The sequence below is a fragment of the Aristolochia californica genome, unplaced genomic scaffold (assembly GCF_029961685.1).
Source record: "Aristolochia californica isolate CCGP_79_NKW_82.1479 unplaced genomic scaffold, dmAriCali1.0.hap1 SCAF_14, whole genome shotgun sequence".
Classification (NCBI taxonomy): domain Eukaryota; kingdom Viridiplantae; phylum Streptophyta; class Magnoliopsida; order Piperales; family Aristolochiaceae; genus Aristolochia; species Aristolochia californica.
In genome coordinates this window covers 1,282,929-1,295,671 of record NW_027181815.1, presented here as the reverse complement: position 1 = coordinate 1,295,671, position 12,743 = coordinate 1,282,929, and the positions used below count along the sequence as shown (strand labels likewise).

The window sequence follows — 12,743 nt, the reverse complement described above, 5'->3', positions numbered from 1 at the left end:
GGTCTTCATTGATATTAATCCATTCTCCTCGGTTTCTTATCGGTTTTGATGAATTTGATTAAGACTTATGATTAGACACCCTTCTCGATCTTCCCTTTAATTGCTCTCCTTAAAAAAATTCTTATAAAACGCAGCATAGCTCAAGCTAACTAAGTAGATCACTTGACATGATTAATCCTGTAATTACTGAATGCCATTAGCCCCTTTTAGAGAGGGTTATTGCGATCGAAAACCTCAGATCGCACGGCGGTGAGAATTGTTTACTAATCATTCAAGTGGGCCCTACTCACTACGTGGAAAGCAAGGCTAGACCAGTGTCACCCTAAGGCGCCTTTTAGCGACAGGTTTCTTCGAGATTGTCCGAGAGACGGGACGGAGGCGACAGGACGAAGGAAAGGAGAGCGTAATAATCACCCCTGCCTTCCCCGGGAGGCTGCAAGTGAATCGACGAATAGTGGGAGTCCGAGAAGCGTTCGAGAAAGGAGTCGGGTTATATGGTAAAGCGGGTCCGGGTATCGGTAACCTCGCCGGAAATCGATGAAAACCGCTACGGATTCTGATCGGAAGCGTAGATGCATGTCTTGGGTTTCTCCTTCGATCTTTCATTGCTCCTGCAATTCGTTGCCACAGCTGTGCTCCTCCTCCTAGGACTGGTCCACCTCGTCAAGTCCACGGCTTCCAGGTATTTCGTTGTCGACGGCAAGTTCGGCGGGGACTCCGTTGAGGATTGTCGCCGGAGTCAGATGAGGTCCGGTGGGCCTACTGCCACCGTGGCGGGCATGGCTTGTATTGTCTGTGGGGAGTCGGGAGGCATGCAATGTTCTGGCTGCAAGGCCGTTCGTTACTGGTACGCTTGCTTGTCTGCATCAAGGGGTTTAATGCCGTTTAAACTTCTTCATTTAGTGGATAAAGATGGTCGATTAGGCTCTTTCTTTAGTGCCAAGGTACTGTCTTGGGGTGCATTTCTTTGAACTGAATCACGAACTACAACTCCTAACTTTCTAGTCTCAGAAGTTGTATCGAAATTTCGGTAGTTTTGCACTTCAAGAAAAAAAAATAAAAATCGTAGTCCTGGAGTTATTGTGTAAGGGCTTATAATTGCTTACTATTTGGTTAATCTTTTGGTAAATGGCGGCCCTGTTGTGGAATTGATAAAAGTTCCCAGTTATCTTGGCTGCTGATCCATTATTTCGTTCAATGTGGGAAAGTCTTTGTAGATTGTAGTGTGATCTTGGTTTTGTGCTGTATCTGTTGGATGAATTTTTAGTTTTAGTATCTGGTAATCTTATAGTGAATATTGCTTGTATCACTGGACTACCAAGGGCTGTCTTTCTGCAAAATTTAACTAGTTCATTTCAGTAGTTTCCATGAACCTGGTTGCTGTTCATGATTATATATCTGCTTGAATGCATAGATAGTTGATGTAAATAGATATGGTTGTCCATTAAATGTATTTAATTTGAGCTTTCGAACAGTTGCTGCATTCATTCTTATAGTAAGAATCAAGAGATCAGATGATGGAGCAGCAAGAATTTAATTAGTGATAGCAGAAGAAGTGATTTATTTTTTAAATGGATTTATAATGTTGCTTTAAAAATTTCTATACTAGTGAGAACAAGGATTAAATTAAGAAGAGACTCCTGGGGGAGAAATGAGTACAATTTAGAGAAAAATCAACAATTGCAAACGTAAGAGAGATGCAAGAAATACTCCAAAAATAATCAAACACAAGAGCTTTGCCCAACAACAATGTGTTGGTATACAGCTTCACTATCAGCCAAGGGTAACCAATTTGCACATTTTTGGAATTTGAGTCCATGAGATTGTTAAGTGTTCTAAAAAATATCCTTTATCTTGAGATAAAAAGATTGTAGTAAGTGTTCGGTGGGGAATCCTTTTCCTTGAAATTGCCTGGGTGATAGCTGCCGAATCACTCTCAACCATGGGGCTTGGACAGGGTGAGAATACGCTCTAAGGCCCTGGTGAAGGGCCCATGTACTTCCATGGAATTGTAATGCTGAAAAGAGTAGAAAGCACTGGACAATTGCTACAATTAGATGCAATGGAATATTGACAACAGATATCTAATTCTCTCTTGTGATGGAGTTGGGGGACTACTGAACTCCAGGAATTCACTGGCCCAAAAAGTAAGTTACCATGTGCACCTTTTTCAACGATTGTATCATTTTTATGAAAGAGCATTCTCAATCCGAGACCCACTAATGGGGACCAGAAGGGCAGGGAAGGAGGATGGGTAGCAAAATTTGAAGACCAGACTTAAGTGGAAAAATGCCCCAAATGTGGCTGGTGAAGGCGCAATGGAGGAGGGCATGATCAACTGCTTTCTTCAATATGAAAAAAAGGTTACAAGTTTAATCTTGAATATGCATTCCCTCCCTACATAACTGAGAGGTAGTAAGGATCTTGTCTTTTGTTTAGCAAAACAATGGAGTCACTTTAGTCAGAATAAGATGGCCCAATAGATAGCTAAAACATGTTTCAGATAGGGATCAAAGTCGCAAAATAAGCATATTTTATGTTGAGTAATTGTAACAAAAAGACCTCTCTTCTAGATCATAAGGTCATTTCCCAAGATCTGGATGTATTTGAGGATGACATACTGGCTTGTCTATTCTACTTGATCCTCAGATAGAGTACATCTCAAATTTTAGGTCTCAAGATTGATTACCACTATCCAAGGAATTAGCTCTTCTGACCAAAATCTGAAGGTCTGGAGCAATCTTGAAGATGGTAAATAAGGGTAAAAAATGTGAAGACTATTACGTGTGCAATCATTTTAAAAGGATGAGAAATTGAGAATGATGCACATGAAAAAGAAAAAAATGTATCACACATGATATTGTTTTGCTTAAATGGAGAATTAACATATAGAAAAAGTGGTAAAGATAAAATCTTAAAATTTTTGGTGGCTTTTAGACCATATAGCATAAGTGGAGTAAAATACTGGGCCTGTAAAGCAGTATAATCTTTAGAAGATGAGAAGGGCAGAATTGAGAATGTTGAGATCAAGCGAAAGTAGGAAAAAAAAGTATAGAAGTATGTTGACGAAGGGCTAGGATTAGCACTGGTGGAAAAGAAAATGGGGGAGGGTTGTATGAGATGGATTGACATGCTCAAGAAAGACTCAATAGTGTACGATTAGAAGGTTTTGTTAGTAGATATTGAGGGACTGAATAGAAACAGAGGAAGGCTTGAATTCACATGGCTATAGGTGGAGGGCATGGCTTGGGCCTTCTCTCAATGATCACATATGGTGTTGGGGATTGGGGGGCATGTGTAATCAACATTCAAAGTAAACCGGTGGTGGGCAATGACTTGAAGAAGACCAACCAGGCCTGAATTAGCAAATGATAAATTGAAGAGGATATGTTTGCGAAACATTGGCAATTGGAAGTAGCTTAGAACTGGTATTTTCTTATAAAAAATTATCTTGCAATTCGCTTGCTGCATCGTAAAACAAAGTTCTTGATTTTTGTTTTGAATGAAATCATTGATTTCATTTTGTTTTATTATACTGAATGCATGAGATTTTCTTTAACTCTTTCTCTGATTAATTGTTTGTTAAACTTTGCCCTTACCATTCTACTTGTCTTCACTGGTCTTCTGTGGTTTGTTTTTGTAGTTTTTTTCTGTAAGCCTCTGAAGCCGTTTTTTGTACATAAGTGAGTAATTAAAGTCAAAACTTCCGAGTAATTAAAGTCAAAACTTCCATCCTATTTTCAGTTCCACAGTTTGCCAGTCACGGGACTGGAGATCGGGTCACAAAAACAAATGCAGGGACATGAAGTTTGTTGACAGTGTGAACTCAACTAAATCTGCAAAAAGGAGAACGGGATTGGTGGATAATCCTAGTGGTTCATCTCCTTTCTTGACAGCTCGTGGATCTTGTAAAGAGCTGAAACAGCCTCTCAAGGTATTTGACTTGATGAATGGTGACTCTAGCTTGGTATCTGAGATTTCCTTGGGTTCTATTAATTTTTAATGTAAATTCCAGGTTCTTTTCCCTTACGATGAATTTGTGAAGCTTTTTAATTGGGACAATCCAGGATTCCCGCCTTGTGGACTTCTCAACTGTGGAAACAGGTTTGAGTGCTAAAGAAAAAACAAAATACAACCGTTTTCGTTTTATTACTTCCTTCTTTCTTGGAAATTAATTTGTAATATTTGGGGGCAGATTCTTTAAGTTGGTTACTACAGTGATCTTCTTTTCCTTTTCCATTTTTATGCTTAAACTGCTAATGATCCTTTCCTTTTCTTCTTAATGTTTATTCAAAAAAAAAAAAAAAAAAGTTTAACTGCTAATGTCTTTGCAGCTGCTTTGCCAACGTGGTTCTTCAATGTCTTGCGTGCACCAAACCTCTTGTAGCCTACCTGTTGGAGAAAGGCCACTCTAGAGAATGTATAAGCTGATTACTAAATAGTTCCTTTTTTTTGGTTGTTTATTTATATTTATCCTATGGACTTATCTAACTTGTATATTATATTTTTAATCTTGAATTTCAGGCTGTAGGAATGATTGGTGCTTTTTTTGTGAACTTCAACAGCATATCCAGAGAGCGAGCCAGAGCTTGCATCCCTTTTCACCACTCAATATTCTTTCTCGTTTGCCTAGTATTGGAGGTAATCTTGGATGTGGAAAGCAGGAAGACGCTCACGAGTTCATGAGGTTTGTTTACCTGGCTTAATATTTGTAATCTCTTTGTGATGCTACTGAATTTTTATATTGAGGTGCAAGTTCCAGGTTAATTTCATTCTGTTGGACCCTGTAGGTTTGCCATTGACACAATGCAGTCAATTTGCCTTGAGGAATTTGGAGGAGAAAAGTCCTTGGAACCTAGCACTCAAGAGACCACTTTAATTCAACATATTTTTGGTGGCTATCTCCAATCTGAGGTAAATTTTATTTTTTGAAGTTTTCATCCATCTTTTCTCCAAAAGTTACTCTTTTTTTATGATTATTGTAAACTGAAAGTTCTCAGGAAAGCAAATAATGTGTATTATTAAGGTTTGAAGATTATGACCACTTAGAAATGCGACGAGCTGCCAAACTTCCTACATTTTGCTCGTTTAAAAGGAAAAACACTGCTGATGCTGGAGAGAAGCTGTAAAAGAGAAATAAGGATGTGCCCATTTGGTCCAAACTTAATAAGAGTGTCCTTTTTGTTTTAAGAGTATTCATAGTTTTCTGTTTATTAGTTTCTTTTTGATAGGTATTCCTGTTTTATATTTTTGTCATGAGTTTCTTATTTAGATTACTTGGTTCCAAATACCAGTTTGAGTTGACATGCATTTACTATTAAAGGGTTGTAAGTCTAATTTAAGTTAGTGTAGTTGTTTGAAAGAGTATGTATAAAAGCATACTCTTATCATCCATTTCAAAAAAAGAAATTAAAAGAAAATCCATATAATGCTTGGCAAATATTCATTTTTTTTCTTTTTTAGTTGATAAAAATTCTTAGGACTTCTACTTTTTTCTTCATTTCAGCTTATCTTGCATGGTTTTAAATTCTTTTCTCAGGTCATCTTAGAATCAACTGCAAATAAATGTCTGATTAGTTCCTAATATTTCTTATGGCAGTCTTAGTTTTATTGTTTTCGTTAATGCTTCCCACAACAGCTCCACAATCTCTTTGTTAAGAGCAGCTATCTCTTGCTGTCACTACAGTGTTGCTGGCCTGTTTGCTGGTTAAAATATTTTGCATTCTTAAGCTTGTAGTGTTCTTTTTCAATCATAGAAATTCATAGTTATATTCATTTTTTAGGAGAAAACATTCTCAAGTATGAATATTTGGCTGTATTTTGTAATAAATTCCCTCTATTTTCAAAAAATGAGACTCACTTTCTGGCTTAGGGTATGCTAAAGTTCAAATTACTCTTCTTCCTATAGTCCTTGTGCTCTTTCAGGATTCACCTTGCTGATTGTTTGTTCCCAAGAACTGCTCATAACAATTATTTCTTTTGTAGGTTATATGCACGAAATGTGATAAAATTTCATATAGGTATGAGAATATGATGGATTTGACTGTTGAAATTCAAGGGGATGCTGCATCTCTACAGGATTGTCTTGAGCAATTCACTGTCAAGGAATGGCTAGATGGGGAAAATATGTATAAATGTGATGGGTAAGCAGTAGTCCATGACATTAATTACTAGTGATTTGTGTAAGATTATTATGTATTAGCAATTTTATAATTTCTGTTTCATTAGTTTGTTGATATATTTTGTGCTATTCTTCTATATGGAGCATTTTTTTATACATTATATCATGGTATCTGTAGACTTTGTTTCTGTTTTGCCACATTGATTTGCTTTATGGGGTTAACAACTCTTTTTCTTCATAATTATTATATGTTTTATGATATTGTTATCAGTGTTATTGCTGTTTTTAAACATCAATGAAAGGGAAGTACGATACAATTTAACTTCTCTTATATAACTGCCACCATAGTTTTGACTTGGAATGACAACCTAGCTAATATTCTTTCAACTTAAATAATTTTGGTTTTCAATTTCAAAGAGTAGAACTTTGAACTCTCAGTAGTGGTTAGGTAGCACAGTCAATGAGAACACACAAACTGTTAAGGTTAGACAAATTAAGGTATCTGACTAACAATTGTATTAACTTTGAAAATTTAGTTTCATATTAAAACTCAGCTACAGACTCACTAAAATAAGTTACATTGCCATGATAAGAACCTTCTTTGAACTAGAAAAAATGAATTGCTTTGGTTTGGTGGTTATCTGAAAATCACAAGAGAGGGAAGGAGAGTTCCAGCTCTGGGAGGGCTGGGCCCCTTCTCTGCTGCCAAATTAGAGGGGGAGGGGTGGGGCTAAGTTGCCCTCCCTCATGCTGATTAGAGGAGTTGAGTCTCTCCAATTTATTATTATTTTTTTAAATTTCTTGTCTTTATGATGTCTGTTAATGTCATTATCAGTTCTACCAATAAATCAAAACCTGTTGAACCAAATTCTTCTGAACCCCGTAACTTTTCTGGACTGGTGACTAGGTCAGGTTTATTAACATTGCTCAAGGAGTGCTGCATTTTCTTTTGTTGCAAAGGTGATAGTTTTATTAAAATGCAAGAAGAAAAAGCATTTACGAGGCATCCATGCTCACAATGAGGTTGATCAATCTAATGATATCAGCAAGTTTTTCTTAGTATTTTAACTTGATAGTATGTTTTATTATGGCCTCTGAAACTTCAGAGATATTGTAAATGCATTGTTTAACTTGTTATTATTACTGCCTGGCTGTTTCTTTTTTTTTTTTTTCTGAAATAAGACCTAACTTGATTGCTGGCATATCATTTTCATTCATGTGATATAATTGTTCTTTGCCTGGCTTTTAGATGGTGACAGAGTTTGTAATCTATTTACAGTTGCAACGATTATGTTAAAGCATGGAAGCGGCTCACTGTTCATCAGGCTCCCAACATTCTCACTATAGCTCTTAAGAGATTTCAGGTTTTAAATAGAAGTATGTTTGCTTATTTAAATTCCTTTTTGGGTTGCATGCACTAAGAAACTGTTACCTGCTATGATTACACAGAGTGGAAGATTTGGGAAACTGAATAAGAGAGTGGCATTCCCTGAATTATTAGACCTTGGTCCATACATGAGTGAAGCGAGGAAGAGTACTGATCTGTACAGGCTTTATGCTGTTGTGGTTCATGTCGACATGCTTAATGCCTCTTTCTTTGGCCACTACATTTGCTATACAAAAGATTTCCGTGGGAATTGGTACAGGATTGATGACTGCAAGGTAAGTGCTTACATCTACTTGATTTCACATTACTTGTTTGTAGCATATAGCTTCAAATCAGTTTGGATTCTCGCACTTTTGTAAGGGTCAACAAAAATCTTGATGGTAAGTATAAGGCAAACTTTTTTTTTCCTTGTTCTCGTGGAACCATAACCAGTACATTAATTAACTTTCAGCAAATCCTGTTTACAATTTTTGGTGCAAATTTTGATCAATGGATTTGGTTGTAACATGCCAGTATGAGATCAATGAATTTGGCTTGCAGGGAAGGGCATTGATTTCCATGAATTTGGAAGCATATCATGGTTACTCCATGAAAAAAGGGGAAAGTAAAAATTTAGCAATGCTAGAAATTCATAGAAACATGTTTTGGACTATTGATACAATCAAACAGAGTAGCTGGATATGACTTATAACGATCATGTGAGCTTCCAGTGATCAGAAAGTATGATCTAACTAAAGAGTTTTCTCTTAGGAAAACTCAAAATATGTTCTTTTCTTCTATAATATTGAAGTGTCCTTGTAAGTTTTATATCTCCTAGATGTCCATATAGTGCATAATAGTTCAAGATAACTACCGATGGCCGTTTGGTCCAGTGGTATTCTTCTTACATTAGGTGCGTTAGGTTGCGAGTTCGAATCGCGCCACGCCCCTCTCGAAAACAAAAAAAAAGTTCAAGATAACTCACAAGCTATGATTTGTCTTTATGGACAAACAGTCCAAGTGTTTAGGGTGGGTACGGGTCGGGTCAGGTTCGGATTTTCGAACCTGATCCCCGACCCTGAAACCCGAACCAGAAAAAAACCTGATTCATCAAACCCTTACCCAACCCGATCACCATCCTTGTACCCCCATCCCTGTAAACCCGATTTAAACTCGACCTGTACCCGTCCCATTCCCGTAAAACCTGACCCATCTCAACCCCATTTTATATCTTTCTCATATGTGGGTCGGATTCCGGTTGGGTTAGGGAAAACCCGTCCCCGACCTGAAACCCAGTGGGTTCTTTCCCCCGCCCCGTCCCCGACCCGTGGGGTGAAATTACAAACCTGAACCCGGGGTTTTTGGGTCGGGTTCCCCGTAAAACCCGACTTCGTGCCCACCCCTACATGTGTTGGTAGCATAAAGCAAGGGATCTGTCAATGGCTGTGTTTTCTTGTTATAAAAGTAACTCAAAGATTTATCTTTGACGCATAATTCCAAAATTTAGAAGTATAATTTATCTCTGAATTAAAACTCTAAAAGTAATTAAAATCAATATGGAAAGTTAAACATCACCTCAAGTCCTAATGTAATGCTAGTAAGTGGTTGGACTTCCAGAGTACAAGACTCCTCTTATATTATGGGAAACTCAAATGGTTCCAGTGTGCATGATTTTGGAAATGGAAGTGTATCATCCAACATTAGCAGAAGCATATGAAAACTTCAAACTGTTGTTTCTGGTGAATGCCAATTTCTGGTTGAAGACCTGTTTACACCCTTGAAGAAATTTTCTATCCACAACCCACTAAACGCATAAAAATACGGAGTATGCTACTAAAGGATCTATGATATTTCATACCACATCTGATAATCTTCTGTATTTCAGGTTATGAAGGTTGAACTAGAGGAAGTCCTCTCTCAAGGAGCATACATGTTACTTTATAGCAGGTATCTTTCAATCTGCTCTTAAAAAAGTATGAGTTAATTTGAAATTACAAGCTCCACTCAGATGAAAAAGTAAAATGTGGTGTTCATGATAATGTCTTACATCTTATTACTATTATTATTAGTTTTATTTCTCTTTTGTTTCTCCTTTTTTTCTTTTCCACTTTTTCCCTATCTGTGTATCCAAGTAAAACTATTTGCATATCCATAGGAGTGGAGATTGCAATGCTCAAGTTAATTTTGGGATTTGAGAAAAGCACTAGCATACTTTTAAGCATGATTAAATGCTCAAAATGCGCTATGCAAAAAAAGCATCACCATTTAAAAAAAAATGGTATGCATGATAATGTCCTATATCTTATTGGGTGTTTCTTTTATTTATATATATATATAATTTTTTTCATTTTTCCTATGTACAATCCAAATAGAACTTTTTGCATGTCCATAGGAGTGCAGATAGCTATACTTAAGTTTATATTGGACTCAAGAAAGGCATTCCATGCTTTCAAGCATATTTAAATGCTACTTAAGCTAATAATGTATATAAGAGGTATTACATTGAGAGCATACAAACTTCTTGATTGTGCTTGGCGGTCCCATATTTTTGGTTAATGATTTTGCAATGTGTGAGCAACTTCATTTTGTATATGTGGTTGAAATTCACATTGTTATTGAATTTTGAGGCACGTTGAAAAGAACTAGATTTTTTTCATTCACTAAGCATATAAGATTAGCACGCAGAAAAACCAGCTCCTAAATTTTCTAAGTTTTCCATAGACAAAATTATTACCATATATGAGCTTTCCTTATCAAAGTCCTCCTTTGGTTGTCTCCTCCTCAGGTAGTGTGATATAATTAATTTGCTAATTCCAAACTTTCAAGTTATTATTTTTTTTGCATCTCTAAATTAGAAGTACTATTCTCATTGCTTTAATTTCTGTGCAAACAACTTGTATCATTCCTTTTCTTGTTGAAAGAAAAATCAATGTAATTATCGACTTGTGAGTTTCTTAGCACATGTTCATGTGTGGATGACAGTTATCCTCTTGTTTTTTATACAATTGGATTCCAACAAAATTGGATGACAGTTAAACTGAAGCACATACATCCTACATGTGGCAGGGTATGTGTACGGCAGCCATGTCTGAAGCCTTTGGAACTTGCAGGCAAGGAGAAAGAACAGAAATCACTGCAACCAGATCAAGAAGCAAAGCACTCCTTGATAAAATCAGTTGTGCCAGCTGGTCTTTCTGCTTCAGTAAATTCTGTTTCCTCTTTGAAATGTGTTGTGTCTGAGGGTGGCAAGCAGTGCAAGCAAATTGAATCCACAACCAGATCTGGTCCTAAACTGGAGGTGGAAGAACCAGTCTATATGGATACTTCGAGCAGGGATGTCTCTGTAAAAGAAGACCAACCAGATCAAGAAGCAGATCAGAGCTCAATAAAATCAGTTGAGACAGCTGGTGTTCCCACTTCAGTGAATTCTGTTTCCACTTTGAAATGTATTACATCAGAGGATGGCAGTCAGTGCAAGCAAACTAAATCAACAATTGGATCTGGTCCTAAACTGGTGGTCGAAGAACCTGTCTGTATGGATTTGGATACTTCAAGCGGGGGTGTAGCCATAAAAGAAGATCCCAAAATTGCTGCTACGTTATCCCCTGAAGTAACTTCTGGACAGTTAGAAGATGCTAAAGAAGGAATTGATAATTTATGCTCTCACTTGGAGGATATGCCTTCTGTGGAAGTTGTTCATTCTGAGGTGACAGATTTAAAGGAAGTGTCCTTGATTGGAGCTAATACAACAGAATCTGAGCAGCCAAGCATCAGTCGTCATCTGGACCCTGATTGCCTAAAATCAATTAGCAGTAGAAACTATGGGGTTAGAAATTCCTTATTAGAAGAATTTTCAACTGACAGCCATTTGACCTGTGAAACTCCCGAGACATCTCCTAGTGGATCAGTTCTTGGTTTAAATTTGGTCCCATACTCGCAAGATCAAGGGAATATTTGTTTTCCTTCAGATCATATGGAGTGCAGCGCCAAGGAGGCAGATACAAGTGGTAACCCATTGTTTTCACAACAGGGATCAGAGTTGCCCATTTATTCAAATTCTGGGGCAACATTTAAGCCTCTATTTACTGCTGGTTTTCTTGACCAGCCTGCAAGAAGGACGAAATTAGCAAAACTGAAGCTAGCTCAGCCAGAACCTGTGGACTTAGGTGGTCTTAACGGGTTTGCTGAACGTTTCTTTCCCTGTCAAAATTGTATCAACTGTTCTGAGATTCTGAATAAGGAAGATACAAAGAGGAAGCAGAATGGCTGGACTAACCGCGATATGCCCAGTCTTTGTGGATGTAAGCCTTATACTGATGGTCCGGAAAGACATTAATTAGGCATGGCTGGAGAGGATGATGTCTCGGTAAAGCGTCCACTTTCTTCTGGTTTACTTGATAACTCCCCAGTGAAAATGGGAGATCTGATGGAAGGGCTGAAGTACTGACTGATCCCTATAGACTTGAAGCCAAGTATAATAGGTTTGCTGATCAAAAGGTATCAATGGACCGTTTACTTCCTGCTCTCAGAGACATCTCATTGAGGAGTGATACTTCCCCAATTCGGTGCAGCAAATGGCAAAACCACTAAACTTGGATGATAGTGGAAGTGGCATCTAAAGGTGCACGTAGTTGGAGAAGATGCAGGAGGCTCATACTAAGTCTACTGTGATAGCAAACAATCAGATTGAGAAATGTGTGGAGGTTGGCTGGAGCATCTTTTTCCTGTTATTTTGTCTATTGATATATATATATTTTTTCCTGGCATGGTTCCACAGAAATTAGAGGAAAGACAGAATCTTGTGAGAATCGTTATTTGCAGATTCCCAGAAGCTTCTGTGCCATGTTATTGCTGAACTGAGGCCGCCACAGTGAAAATATATTTTGTTGTAATTAATTTTTGGCCGATCCGTCTTCTGTTAAATCTGTAAGGCAAAGATTTTATACAAATGAGAGTCAATTGGTTCCTCTGCAAGGCCAATGATTTTAAGATAGATAAAATTAGAACTAGTTTGTGCCCATTTAAAATTTTTATGGAGAACATTCAATTAGGAGATGATTAGGAAATAACCTCATTTCTCCATCATGCTAGTGGTGGGTAATTAATTATAATTATCTTGAAAATTCATGGATATGATCTTTGTGCCCTTGTCATTAATTTCCATATAATTTTCTCCCAGTTAATGTAATATTATGGCAACTCAAGGTCATGGTTTATATTTTATATTAAAATATATAAAAAAAATCCTTTTTTGAC

The 12,743-nt window shown here is 37.2% G+C and overlaps 1 protein-coding gene across 1 annotated transcript; it reads left to right on the top strand.

Moving 5' to 3' along the window:
- Positions 1-380: 380 nt before the first annotated feature.
- LOC137950106 (ubiquitin carboxyl-terminal hydrolase 18-like) lies at positions 381-12,483 on the top strand. Its single transcript, XM_068796488.1, has 11 exons — positions 381-847; positions 3,745-3,934; positions 4,016-4,104; positions 4,335-4,420; positions 4,525-4,687; positions 4,791-4,914; positions 5,986-6,143; positions 7,401-7,485; positions 7,571-7,783; positions 9,373-9,434; positions 10,554-12,483. The coding sequence occupies exons 1-11, from the start codon at positions 573-575 to the stop codon at positions 11,821-11,823; spliced, it is 2,715 nt and encodes a 904-aa protein (XP_068652589.1). The 5' UTR covers positions 381-572; the 3' UTR covers positions 11,824-12,483.
- Positions 12,484-12,743: the final 260 nt, after the last annotated feature.

Excerpts from the sequence above, each read along its gene's own strand:
- LOC137950106 (XM_068796488.1), top strand. The coding sequence starts at position 573 with ATGCATGTCTTGGGTTTCTCCTTCGATCTTTCATTGCTCCTGCAATTC. Across the intron at positions 4,105-4,334 it reads CTTCTCAACTGTGGAAACAG|CTGCTTTGCCAACGTGGTTC; the intron begins GTTTGAGTGCTA and ends ATGTCTTTGCAG. Across the intron at positions 7,784-9,372 it reads ACAGGATTGATGACTGCAAG|GTTATGAAGGTTGAACTAGA; the intron begins GTAAGTGCTTAC and ends TCTGTATTTCAG.